General features: G+C 43.7%; 1 protein-coding gene across 1 annotated transcript in view; it reads right to left on the bottom strand.

Moving 5' to 3' along the window:
- Positions 1–210: 210 nt before the first annotated feature.
- TACR1 (tachykinin receptor 1) overlaps positions 211–14,086 on the bottom strand; it is a 55,487-nt gene continuing 41,611 nt past the window's right edge. The window contains exons 3-5 of the mRNA XM_081017474.1: positions 3,602–3,752; positions 2,183–2,379; positions 211–1,058 (exon numbers count right to left, since the gene is read on the bottom strand). Of these exons, the coding sequence (XP_080873600.1) occupies positions 764–1,058; positions 2,183–2,379; positions 3,602–3,752 (643 nt within the window). The 3' untranslated portion in view covers positions 211–763. The remainder of the gene's footprint in view (positions 1,059–2,182; positions 2,380–3,601; positions 3,753–14,086) is intronic.

Below are 14,086 nucleotides of genomic sequence, written 5' to 3'. Positions count from 1 at the left end.
GAGCACTTCATGAGCTCTAGTGTTGTGAGAGAGGCAGACAAACTTTTCTCTATCCACTTCCTCCATGCCAGACATAACTTTAGGAACTTCCATCATATTGCTGCTTAACTTTTCTCTAAACTAAAAAGTCCAAACACTGCAACTTTTTTCTCATAGGGGAGTCACTCAACCCCCCTGACCACTTTCACCTGATCCAGCAGGACTCTTACATTCTTAAAACTTGTTTTTTTGAAATTCAACTTTTCCAAAATGGTACACATACTACAAACATGACATTTTCGCTCCTCCTTTTTCCTTCAAGGAGCTTTTCAGTCCCCTCCACTCCTTTCGCAATAGCAGCAACATGTGGTCTCCCTTCCAACTCCACAGTTCCATGATCTTATGGTTCTATGTATGGAAGCTGGAAGGGAGAGACACCAAGAAGACCTGAGCATGTTGTGGGAAGAGAAGGTGAGATTTGGAGATGGAAAAACAAAGTCAAGCGGAAGGTGCTTGGCTGTTAGCCAGCACAGCCTGAGAATTGGCTAATGAACCTATCACAATGTGGGCCCCAAAATGAGAATCCATTCTGATATATAGATCGTCTGAACATCCAACAGGGCATCACAGCAGAGGCTACACAAAGAAGGAAAACTCCATTCAGGGACAAAGTCAGAGAGGAAAGAGGTGTCTTGTTACAAATGAGGAACAGCTCCTTCATTAGGGAGATTGGAAACTGAGCCACACATTTGATGGAGATGCGTTGCAGGGAGGGTCAGGTTGCTTAGGGAGGAAGCGTGTTGGAATAGTAACTCAAACTCTCCGACACGGTTTTGGAGTCACTACGGGAGGAGCCGTTGGAGGTCAGATCCACAGAGAGGCGCTTGGTTTTGCTGCTGGCATCAAGCTCCTCCTCTGGGTTGCCAGCAATGGAGGAGACCGTCGTTTCCATCCGGCTGACCCTGTACATGCTGCTCTGTGTCTGGAGGTACCTGGCTGACTTCATCTCCAGCCCTTCGTATTTGCTGGCTCTGATGAAAGGGCACCACCGGAAGGCATGCTTGAAGCCTATCCGGAACCTGGGAAGACAAATAGTAGAATCACAGAATTGCAGAGTTGGAAGCGACTCAAAGGGCCATCTAGTCCAACCCCCTGCAAATGGGGTCAGCTGTGCTAGAACCCAACCTGTGGCATTTAAGACATGGGTCCTGGCCAGGATTTTATATATGGTACAGGCACACCAGATCCATTTTGTACACCCGTTTGCTTCTTCTTTATAACCTTTGCACTGAAACATTTAAACTTCTTTATAACCTTTGCACTGAAACTGTACCAAAGAAAAAAAGAAAAGAAGCTGAGTTCCCTGTAAAAGCTGCATAAATTAAGAAAATTTGCATAATATCTTTTTTCTTTAAAATATCAAATATTTATTGAAGAATTTGACAAGAAAGGGGAAAGAGAAAAAGATGAAATAAAAATTAAGAGAATATAAAATACTCATAACTGATAAACAATAATATACAAATAATAGAAATGTGTCCATTCACATTGTAGAAACAGTGACCCTAAGTACATGAATCTGGAATTAAACATACAAGTTCACACAAGCTCCCCAGAGGGCCAAATGCAAAATTGATCTTAACTTTCATGAGTGATTCTGTCATTTCTGCTATTTGATATAATTTATCCTGGCTGGGAAGGAAGGAAGGAAAGAAAGAAAGTTCTGCATTTGTAAGAAACAGAACTTTTAGTGTGGCAGCACTTACACTTTGGAACTCCTTGCCTATTGACACCAGACAGGCATCTTTGTTGTATCTTTTGGGCACGTGCTAAGAACATTTTTGTTTGGACAAACCTGACATGTAGAATGTTGACATGTGGTTTAATCTTGTTTTTAGCTTATTGATTTTAATTGCTTAAAATGTTTTAGTTGTTTTCACTAATAATTTTATTTTTTCATTCTTTTTGCAAATCATTTTGAGGTTTTATTACAGTATATAATATTATGAACTTCTGGAATGCATACTCTTGGTCCCTGGACAGTTATTTAGAGAGAAATGAACAATATTCTGCACCACTCACACCAAAAAGCCAATCTCCAAAAGGGGTGATGATGTTTTGATATGTACAAATCTGCTTTTGCAACTCAAACCTCAGCATTAGCTGAACCTGTCACAATACATCACAGGGACATGGATCTTACCTGTCATTGAGGCAGCAGTAAATAATAGGGTTGTACATGGTGGAGCTCATGGCCAGCCACAAGATAGCTAAGTAGACCTGCTGGATGTACTTTTGCTGGTACCATTCTGCCTTGAAATGCTGGAGGAGGAAGTAGATGTGGAAAGGCAGCCAGCAGATGGCAAAGGTGCACACCACAATGATCATCATCTTGACAACCTGTCAGAGAAGGACAGCCTCTTATAGCCACAGCATCAACTAGCATTTAGAGGCAGTCAAAACGAAGACGTGACCGGTCCATTCATACCAGCTAGCAGGGGCTTTGGGTAAGCACCACAGGGAAATCTCAGCGGGAAGAGACAGAAGCTTGTGTAATTGTCCTGGGGCTATTTGCTCTTTTAGAGGTGACCCACAAACAATGTGATCTTTCTGTGTCAGCATGTGTCCTGTGATGAATGAATGTTGCCCACATTGATCTGACTTTAAGGTCTGGTCAACGCTAACCCAACCAACTCCATTTCCTATTGAGTTTCTCATGCCCTTTTCTTAGATTGGCATTTTTTCAAGAAGCACTGTGGATAATTCTGGCCACCCGTGCTCCTTTCTGGGATCTCCCTGTTCCCACTCCATTGGAAATATCAACACCTCCAAGCACTGGTTTCCCGACTAGCTTTGCCCATTCTCTTCCTGTTATAACCTCTTCAGAGGATTTGCCAGCCAGCCCCTGTTCTCTGTCTCCAGGGGAGTGGCATGCCCTTGGCCACAGAGTGACCATCTTCCTTGCTAAAAGGTGTGGCCCACAACTGCTTGCAAATCCTAGGCTCTCCCTTCCTCATGTTTAGAAGTGCCCAGAGCAAACGGAAGATGTGCCTGGCATCATTCTGGAACCTCTGAACTGAAATGACCCTTGTGGCAAATGAGATCTGGCGCCTTGCAAAATATCTTCAGGAGAAGAAAAGGCTAAGGAGTAAATAATGCATGAATCCAGAGTGGGGTCCCTAAGACAGTTTGATGGCGCCTTGTATGCCTCCTTCCCATATCTCCTGCAGCCAAGCTGGTGCCAAATGTCTTGCTCTGCTTTCCATTGGACTACACCAGCGAGGCTGGAGGCACACTCCATTGTCTCTCGAGACAGATGGATGCCAACAACCAGGCAGTGGAGAAAAGCATTAGACCACTTCTTGAGATCTGTGTCAGTGAAGCAACCTTTTGGCTAAGAGTCATTGACGAACCCAAGATCACTCAGAGTTTCACAGCTGAGAGGGGATTTAAACCCAGGTCTGTGAGGCCCTCCTGTGAGACTTTACAACTGCACCACATGGTCTCCACCATCCACTTATCTTGGCACCATTTAGGGATCTAACCTAGAATGGGATTGGTTCATCTGAGTTAGCGTGGACTTTTTCTTCCCGCTCTGTTCAAACTCTGTTTTGATTCTTACCTTGCGCTTGGCAGACACCTGCTCCTGGTAGCGGTCCGAAGTGTCCCCTGGGATCTCACTGGCCCACAGTGTAATACCGACCATGGTATAGGCATAGCCTATTACTAGGAGTGGCAGGACGTAGCTTAGCACCGTCACACAAAAGTGGTACCTGGAATGAGTTGAAGAGCTTTAAGAATCATACTACAAGTGGCTGTTTGAGGGCCTGGGTGTCCTGGGGCTACCTTCTCCTAAGCCCAAAAGCCTGTGGATCAGCTACAGTGCTTTCATAGAGGACTGCATGGGCCTGCTTTAGGATGGGTCTACCCCAGGCTTAGCCCACCTTCTGCAAAGCAAGAGCAACCATCATACAGTTTTTGGCAACACACCTAGGAACCTGGAGAAAGGTTTGCAAGTCACTTCCACTTGAAGGAGTGTCTCCACCCCTGTCATTCTACCCAGACACTGAGATGGGTGACACCTGGCTTGAGAGCAGTACATGTGAAAAGGATCTAGGAGTCTTGGTTGACCACAAACTTGACATGAGCCAACAGTGTGACGCGGCAGTTAAAAAAGCCAATGGAATTCTGGGCCTCATCAATAGGAGTATAGCATCTAGATCAAGGGAAGTAATAATGCCACTGTATTCTGCTCTGGTCAGACCTCACCTGGAGTACTGTGTCCAGTTCTGGGCACCACAGTTCAAGAAGGACACTGACAAACTGGAACGGGTCCAGAGGAGGGCAACCAAAATGGTCAAAGGCCTGGAAACGATGCCTTATGAGGAACGGCTAAGGGAGCTGGACATGTTTAGCCTGGAGAAGAGGAGGTTAAGGGGTGATATGATAGCCATGTTCAAATATATAAAAGGATGCCACATAGAGGAGGGAGAAAGGTTGTTTTCTGCTGCTCCAGAGAAGCAGACACGGAGCAATGGATCCAAACTACAAGAAAGAAGATTCCACCTAAACATTAGGAAGAACTTCCTGACAGTGAGAGCTGTTCGACAGTGGAATTTGCTGCCAAGGAGTGTGGTGGAGTCTCCTTCTTTGGAGGTCTTTAAGCAGAGGCTTGACAACCATATGTCAGGAGTGCTCTGATGGTGTTTCCTGCTTGGCAGGGGGTTGGACTCGATGGCCCTTGTGGTCTCTTCCAACTCTATGATTCTATGATTCCATGATTCTATGATTCTATGATTCTATGATTCTATGATTCTATGATTCTTTGATTCTATCCAGCTCTGAGGACCTTCTGGTGGTTCCCTCACTGCGAAAAGTGAGGTTACAGGGAGCCAGGCAGAAGGCCTTCTCAGTAGTGGCACCCACCCTGTGGAACACCCTCCCACCAGATGTCAAGGAGATAAGTAACTATACAAGCTTTAGAAGACATCTGAAGGCAGCCCTGTACAGAGAAGTTTTTAATGTTTGATGTTTTATTATGTTTCTGTATATGCTGGAAGCTACTAAGAGTGGCTGGAGCAACCCAGTCAGATGGACAGGGTACAAATAATAAAATTGTTGTTGTTGTTCCATTCCTCATAGGGTGGCCACTTAATGCATCATGCTACCCCCCCCTCAAAAAAAGGGGAAGGGGGGAAATGCAGTACCAAATAAGAGGACAGAAGAGGATACCGATTTGCGTTTGCTATTTTTTATGTGTAGGTGCACATTTAGAAACAAATTGCTATAATTTAAATAAAAACACACCTCACCATTGTGGGGAATCATGTGAGCAAGGGTCTGCTCAGTCTGCCCTCCAGATGCTGGCTGTGGATGGGATCATAGGAACCTGCTTTATACCAAGTCAGACCATTGGCCCAAGTAGCTTGGTATTGCCCACACTGTCTGGCAGTAGCGTTCCAGGCAGGAACATTCCCTAGCAGGAGATGAAATGAGAAGGTGTTGCCCTGCATGCCTGCTGCACATGCCACCCCTGCCAAAGCCTTGCTTACGGGGGTTGCACAAGTGCAGCTTCTGGGTTGCACGAGAGACGCAGGGAGGCATGCCCATTGGATTCTGCTGCCTCAGTCTGCCTCACGGGTGGGCTGGCCCTGTCCCCTAGCCCTACCTGGAATCCCATTGAACCCAGGACCTTCTGCATGCAAGCCTGATGCTCTCACACTCAGCTGTGGCCCTATCCCAAGCCTTCCCCTCCAGCTCTCCCTTCTCAGGGCTCTCAACTTTAAACCAAACTTGGGTTGAGCAGTCATTCAAACAGAGGACTGTCTTCTTTAAAGTGGGACACATGCTAGTCCCCCACCAGTATAAGTAACCAAGTAAAAGGACCATTGTCATTTTAATGTTTGCAAGTTCTCAGGTCATCTTCAGGCTTAAAGCATGGGGTGTTTTTGACCCTCAACCCCCTCATTAGCTTCTTGACAAAGACACTACTAAAGCCTAGCAAGTCTCTGCTGACAAAAGTTTAGACTGGAGCTACTGAGCAGCTCAGGTTTAAACAAACTGTACCCTGATGTGCAAAGAGTCTCCCTGAAGTCTCCCAAGAAGAGCTTTGAAGGAGTTTGAAGGTCATCTTTGAATTAGCTTGCAAAACCTACTTTGCAAAGCGCTCTGCTGTAATCCAGCTTGTTCTTAGGAAATGCCTCCGGAACCAAACACCACATGCTCACCTACAATCTCTTGCTCACTACAAATTCATTCACAAATATAAATCCCCAAACTGTAATCAGTCCTAATGCTTGGTTTCTGGCATGTTTTCTTAACAGCTCTTTCTCCCTGATAATGCTGGTTTCCCTTTACATGAATGTTGTTTGTTATGCTGAGGTCTTCCAAAAACCCTGGCGTCATATTGCTGCGATACTGATTTATGATAACAAATGAAGCAGATTTGCACTTGGTCACACAGGCCTATCAAGGCCAGCGCTGTCAATTACCCTTCCAGCTCTCTGTGTTCCAGTTATAATCCTTTCAGCTGGAGACGGCAGCAGCCACAGGGGGATTCAGGGTAGGGGTCCTGCTGCTGACCTATGCCCCCGCTTTGCGGCCTAGTCCACATATCCATGGACTCTTTCTGGACAAATGATCTCTCCAAGGAAAACCAGTTCCTAAAACCATCAATAATTCACTTTTAAACAGCGGCTAAAGGAAATATTGTCCTTGAACCAAAAGTGGGACTCATAATAATAAATTATAATAATAATTTTTTATTTATACCCCGCCCTCCCCAGCCAAGACCAGGCTCAGGGCGGCTAACAACCAATAATAAAAACAAGTTGATTGAAATACAACTTAAAAAACAAGATTAAAATTATTAAAACATTAAAATGCAGCCTCATCACAGGAGGAGAAAGGTAAGAAAAAGGGGAGGGAATCAAATTGACTCCAAGCCAAAGGCCAGGCAGAACATCCCTGTCTTAGAAATCAGATTCCACAGGGCCCTGGTCTCATGAGGCAGAGCCAGTGTTGAAAAAGCATATGCTGTTGGTGGATTCTTGTCTTTGTCTTGTTGGGCTGTGTATTTGATAAAGGGAAGCCATATCGGGGTGAGGTTGACAGCTATGACCGCATCTAGAACAGAAGGAACACTGGGCAGCTGTGGAATGCGATGACATCAGATGACATCAAAAGAGGCAGTTTTTTCTGTTTAGATCAGCAGAGGGAGCCCTCTTGAGCCCACTCTCCTCAGCACCTGAAGAAGTGGCCCAGGAGAGATTCTAAAGAGATGAAAAAGAAAAATATGGAGCAAGTCAAACGCCAGCTGTCCCCGGCCAGATTCCCCCACTTGCTGCACATCTATGTAGTGGGGAAGAGTCTCGCAAGCGAGGCAGAATTGGAAAAAGCCGTTGGGAGACCAAATCCCCCTCCCAAACCTGCCAGTCCTCCACCACTGGAGAAGAGAAAGAAAATTCAGATTCCCACCAATTGTGACTTTGGCGGAAGTCTTAGAGGTGGAAGGAAGGAAGGAAGGAAGACTTGCTTTGGGAAAGGGCGCTGATGGAACAGCGGAAAATGAAACCAGATGGAAAAGAGCCCAAGAAAGACTCTCCAGCTCCCCCACCAACTCAAAAAGAAGATCCCTCCCCCTCCGTGGAAATTGTCAAGACCCAAGAGAAGATTTCTACCAAAAGAAGATAAGCCCAAGAAGCCGCCAGCACACACACAAAAACAAGATAACATAAAGATCGAATCCCTCCCCTCCTCCTTCCACTCCGGTTATGTCCTTTCCTTCCTTCCCCCCCATCCCTGATAATTCCCCCCCCCCCCGCCGCCGCCAACCCCTACCACACTAAATATATATGAAGTCCATGTTTCTTTCAGTTTGGCGAAGAATTGTTCATCTGCAATGCCCTTTAAATGTTTTGGTTTTAGATTCTGAAAAAAGATTTCAAAAGATTTTTGAGTGTTCAACATTTTACAGCAGATTTTCAATTATTTGTTTTCTGTACTGTTTAAACTAGATCAAAATGTAAGTCTGTGGGTAGAGATTTTAAGTATTTATTGCTACAATTTAGTTGACAAATTGATGTTACTGCAAAGCCATACGTTCTGTTAAGTCTTGTTTGCTTGAAACATTAGAATATTTTTGAAGTGCACATGGCTTGTTGTGTATTTTAAGAGATTCACCTTTTTTAACCTAAGATTCACCAAGATGTACTTTAATTCAGGGCATTATAAAGTTAAACATTTTTGGAACAATCTTCCTATTTAAAGCACTGTAATTCTTTTGACAAATAAACTAAATATAATGAAATGTCAAAAATAAGAAAGAAAATGAAAAAGCCCTGGCTCTGGTGGAGGCTAATCTGACTTCCTTAGGGCTTGGGACCTCTAGGGTGTTGCTATATACAGACCTTAAGGTCCTCCGTGGGGCATACCAGGAGAGGCGGTCCCGTAGGTACGAGGGTCCTAGGTCATTGTAAAGGTTTCTAAGGGGTTGCTCGTGCATAAGCAGGCAACTATCTCCCTGGCTGGGTGCGAACACCTGGCCTGGCTGCCTAAGTAAACCGTATCTGTCCGGACGCCACTCACCCGTGGCTGACTCAGTCGCTGGCAGAATCCGTCAGTGGGCGTTTCTTAAACTTCTTCCAGAAAAGAAGCTCTTTGACGCCTAGTCTCCGCCTACCCTCTCTGCGCGAAAGCCTTCTGCGCAAGGAGGGCGTGGGCAACGGAGGACCCCTACTCTCCCCGCTGGTCCCAGGCAAGGAGTCATGGGACCGCCTTGCCGCTTCTCCCATCTGCCCCCTTCTCCACTGATGCTACGCTGATTCTCTTCCCCAGAAGATGGGCTGCTTCTCCCGATCCCTGGACGCTCTCTGGAATCCCTCTGGCTTTTGCTCTCTCCTTCCGGCACTAACGGCAGTTCCCTGACAGCCATGAAGGGCTTTAAAGGTCAAAACCAGCACCTGACCAGCGCATAGATCAAAGGCACTGTTACATACCATTAGAACAAGAGAAGCTCCAATAATTAAGGCACATCAGGGCTCAAGCTCAGATCCTGTTTCCAGTGCCAGGATTCAGATGAGGGGGGATGTGAATTAATTCTTAAAAGAGTACTTCTGAGCATGTGCAGAACATGATTCCCTTGTCATTGAGCAATGAAAGCCAATCCTAAGACGCGTATAAAGTTAAACCAGAAGAGATTTTGCCTTAGCCCAGCCCACCAAGGTCCACAGGACAGGACACGTGATCCCTCAGCACAGCTGTTTTAAGTGTTTATGCTTTGTGTTTGTGAGAGAGAGATGTATGGCAGGGGTGGGCAAACTTTGTCAGCTGAAGGGTCACACTGATGGTCAGCATCCCTCTGAGCCCCTCCCTACACCTACAGACCAGCCACATGTGTACCACTTATGCACATTCACCACACACACACACACACACACACACACACACACACACACTACGAGCAGTCACACAACGCTCTCTGCCTGACACATACACAGCAGACCACCTTTATCTCCGGCCTCACAGCTGTGGTGCTTAGCACCAAGATCTAAAGAAAAAAATCCCTCTGGCTGCTGTTCAGAAAGGATTGCTCAAAAGCAGGCAGGGAGATCTTATCTCCCGTTCTTAGGGCTGAGATAGGAAAATAAGGCACTTCTGCTGATCAGCATCTTCTGCAAATCCCAGCCATTGGGGGGGGGGTTGTTTTACAACTGTGGAAACTGACAAGTCACTTCCTCCAACTTGTTAGGCTGGAACAGGAAGATACAATTCATTGACCATGCTGAAAAAAGAAGCAATGAGAGGCAGAAGCTACAAGGAGGCCGTGGTGGTGGTGGTGGTGATGATGATGATTTATATACTACCCTTCATCAGAAGATCTCAGGGTGGTTCAGTACTCTGAAATTGCTCAGTTGCTGCCAGGCTGCTGCTGCAACACCTCTTCCTGCCCATCACCTTGTTCTTTTCATCATTTCCTTAGCTGGGCAGCAGCTCCCCTGCCGATTCAGCCACAAGAGAAGGAGAATACTCTTGCACGCAGGTCCTTCTTGTGGGCTTCCCATAGGCACCTGGCTGGCCGCTGTGAGAACAGGATGCTGGACATGATGGGCCATTGGCCTCATCCATCTGCAGGATTTTTCTTATTTGCTCCTTTATCTGTTGCTGGACTAAACAGCTCCCTAGCCTCACTGGTGCCGTTGAGTCAGAGCTGGTGGAAATGCAACACATAGTCCTGACTCAATCTCTGTTGCCATCTGTAAAATGGGTAGCTGCTTAGCATGTCAGCCATATAACTTTTGCAAGAACTGATCACACCCCTAAATAGAATGCTCTCATGTTTTCTAACTGAAAAATATATGCCTAATTCAATTCTAAAAGTTATCTCTCCAAACAACCAGAGTACGCGCCGCATCAATTTGGCTTGAACTGATTCATCTGGCGATGGGGAATTCATGAACAATATACAGCAACACGTTTTACCTGGGACCCGCAGCTCCTTGAGTACGGCAAATGCAGTAATGTGAGACTGACTAGCATCAAGTTAAGAATAAATAAACTCACTCAGAGCTCAGACAATAGCTCCCTGTGGGACTGGAGTGTGCCAAAAGTTATTTTGGGGCCAACCTGAAGTCACGCTCAGCGGATGTTATTCTGAACTTAGGAACTCCCTGGAGCCATGCGGTTGGGAGCGGACTGAGCTGTGCAGCAGCTGACAATTGCTTGGACTCATCAAATGTCAGACTCTGCCAGGAATGAATCTGAGCTACGTCTCCACAGTGCGCAGCCGCAGAATGGGATTTTCAGCGCCCAGATTCAGCCTTCAGACATGCAAAATAAGGAGCAAAAAAGAAAGTGCCCATGAGCTTGTCCTGTTTGCTTCTCTCTCCACTCCTGGGATTGGAAAGAGAGCAAGCAGGGGCAAAGTGCTAGCTTACTTTCATGTTCAATTTATGCCCTATCATATACTTATAAAAAGATTTTATTGAAGCAAATAAAACAAGTCAATACAATAAAAATAATAGAAGTACTGGAAAACTGCTAGCTTGGCAGCTGAAGAGAAGACAAAGATTAAATACTGTTACAAACTTAGAGGTTGATGGAAAAAACATTCAGAATCCAGTGGACATCAGAAAGTGTTTCCAGAGATATTTCAAAAAATTATACACCCAAGGGCCGCAAGATGATGCTGAGATTAAACAATTTTTGGTAAAAAACGGACTATCTAAATTGTCACAAGAAAATAGGACAATCCTGAATTCTAAAATAACACGACAGGAGATCGAACAAGCCATCCAGAACATGCAACTTGGCAAATCTCCAGGACCAGATGGGCTGACCTCCAAGTATTATAAGACATTAAAAGACTATTTGATACAACCTTTGATGGAGGTCAGCAATGAAATTATGGAGGGGAGGAGGGCACCGGAGTCGTGGAAGGAAGCGTTTATCACATTAATACCAAAGTCGGAAGCTGAAAAGACACAACTTAAGAACTACCGTCCCATCTCTCTTTTAAATGTGGATTACAAAATATTTGCAGACATTTTGGCAAATAGATTTAAAAAAGTTTTAAATGAAGTAATTCATAAGGACCAGGCCGGCTTTCTCCCAGGAAGACATCTGTTTGCTAATACAAGGAACATTATTGACATTTTGGAACTTTTGCAAACAGACATAAATACAAAAGCAGTTTTAATTTTTATAGATGCGGAGAAGGCCTTTGACAATATCTCCTGGAAATTTATGATGGGAAATTTAAAAGAGATGGGAGTGGGACGGGGTTTTGAGAATGGGATCGGGGCGATATACTCAGAACAGAAAGCTAAACTGATAGTTAATAATGTGGTTACAGAAGAGTTTAAAATTGAAAAAGGGACACGACAAGGTTGCCCTATTTCCCCTTTGTTATTTATTTCGGTTCTGGAAGTGCTATTGAACATGATTAGAGAGGATCGGTTGGTGGAAGGAATTCAGGTCGGTCAGAAACAATATAAATTAAAAGCTTTTGCAGATGACCTGGTTTTGACCTTGCAGAAGCCAGAGCCCAGTACGAAAAGAGTATTACAACTGATTAATGACTTTGGTCGGGTGGCTGGATTTAAACTAAATAAACAGAAAACTAAGGTTTTGGGGAAAAATTTGACTGATACAGAGTCAGAACGGTTTCAGAATGAGACGGAACTTAATGTGGTTAAAAAAGTAAAATACCTAGGGGTAAACATAACAGCAAAAAATCTAAGTCTATTTAAGGACAATTATGAAAAATGCTGGACAGAAATTAAGAGAGACTTAGATAGTTGGTCAAAACTGAAACTTTCTTTGTTAGGCCGAATTGCTGCTATCAAGATGAATGTATTGCCAAGGATGTTGTTTTTATTTCAAACACTTCAGGTCTTGGACAAAACGGGGTGCTTTCAGAAGTGGCAGAGAGACATTTCTAAGTTTGTCTGGCAGGGCAAAAAGCCCAGAATTAAGTTTAAGATATTAACTGATGCAAAACAAAGAGGGGGCTTTGCCCTGCCAGACTTAAAGTTGTATTATGAAGCCGCAGCGTTCTGCTGGCTAAAAGACTGGCTACTTCTTGAGGACACTGATGTGCTAGATTTGGAAGGGTTCAACAATGCTTTTGGATGGCATGCATATTTATGGTATGACAAGGTTAAAGCAAATAAGGCCTTTAAGAACCATATTGTCAGAAAATCATTGTTTAATGTCTGGACAAAATATAAAGACTTGCTGGAAAATAAAACACCAAGGTGGCTTTCACCTTTGGAAGCCAAGGCCCGAAAAAGACCCAATATGGAGGCTAAATGGCCAAAATATTGGGAAATACTAGAAAAGGATGGAGACAATTGGAAATTGCAGAGTTTGGAGAAAATGAAAGACAAAGTGTGAGATTGGTTACATTACGCTCAGATTAAAGAAGTTTTTAAAAATGATAAAAAATTAGGGTTCCAGGTGGAGAAATCGAAATTAGAAACAGAATTGTTAGAACCAAAGATTAAGGTACTTTCAAGGATGTATAACTTGCTGTTGAAATGGAATACACAAGATGAAACGGTTAAATCGGCTATGATAAGGTGGGCACAGGACATTGGGCATAATATCATGTTTGAGGACTGGGAGAGGTTGTGGAGCAATGGATTGAAATTTACTGCATGTAACGCTCTGAAAGAAAATGTAATGAAAATGATTTATAGATGGTATATGACCCCAGTCAAACTTGCCAAAATTTACCACCTGTCTGATAATAAGTGTTGGAAATGCAAAGAGTGTGAGGGAACGTTCTTCCACCTCTGGTGGACTTGCCCTAAAGTGAAGGCGTTCTGGGAAATGATTTATAATGAATTGAAAAAGGTATTTAAATATACCTTCACTAAGAAACCAGAGGCTTTCCTTTTGGGTATTGTCGGCCAAGGGGTGGCAAAGAAGGACCAGACATTTTTTATGTATGCAACAACAGCAGCAAGGATACTTCTCGCAAAACACTGGAAAACTCAAGATCTACCCACACTGGAAGAATGGCAGATGCAACTGATAGACTATATGGAACTGGCTGAAATGACCGGCAGAATTCATGACCTGGGAGAAGAGAGGATTGAGGAGGACTGGAAGAAATTTAAGAATTATTTACAAAAGCATTGTAATTTGAGTGAATGCTAAATAAGATGCTAGATCAAAATAACTGAGCACCACTAAATTTAGAAGTTTTTAAGAAAATAAGTAAGATTGTGAAATTTAGCTCCTTTTGAGAATTATAAGATTATGAAATATAAGGGATATAAGAATTTTAAATAAGATGATAAATTGCTGACAAAACGTTATAATGATGAAAATGGGAGCGGGAGATGTGAGGAAGTCTAAAGAAAATGTGAAAATATGTTAAGATCAATGTTACATTGTTTATTATGTTTATTTTTATTGTAAAACTTAATAAATTGCTTTAAAAAAAAAAAAAAAAACAAAAGCAGCACAGTATATCTGGAAGAGACTTAATATAAGGTTGGTAAAGTACTTAAAACCATTAGGAAAGCCAAATTTGACATCGTATTGTGGAAAGGAAGTCCTGTGTGTTGGTATTTGCTGTATATAAAATCCCACCAAACAA

This window comes from Podarcis pityusensis (assembly GCF_964106645.2).
Source record: "Podarcis pityusensis genome assembly, chromosome: 8".
NCBI lineage: Eukaryota > Metazoa > Chordata > Lepidosauria > Squamata > Lacertidae > Podarcis > Podarcis pityusensis.
Note: the sequence above shows the minus strand (reverse complement) of the source record. Positions and strands in the feature narration are given on the sequence as shown.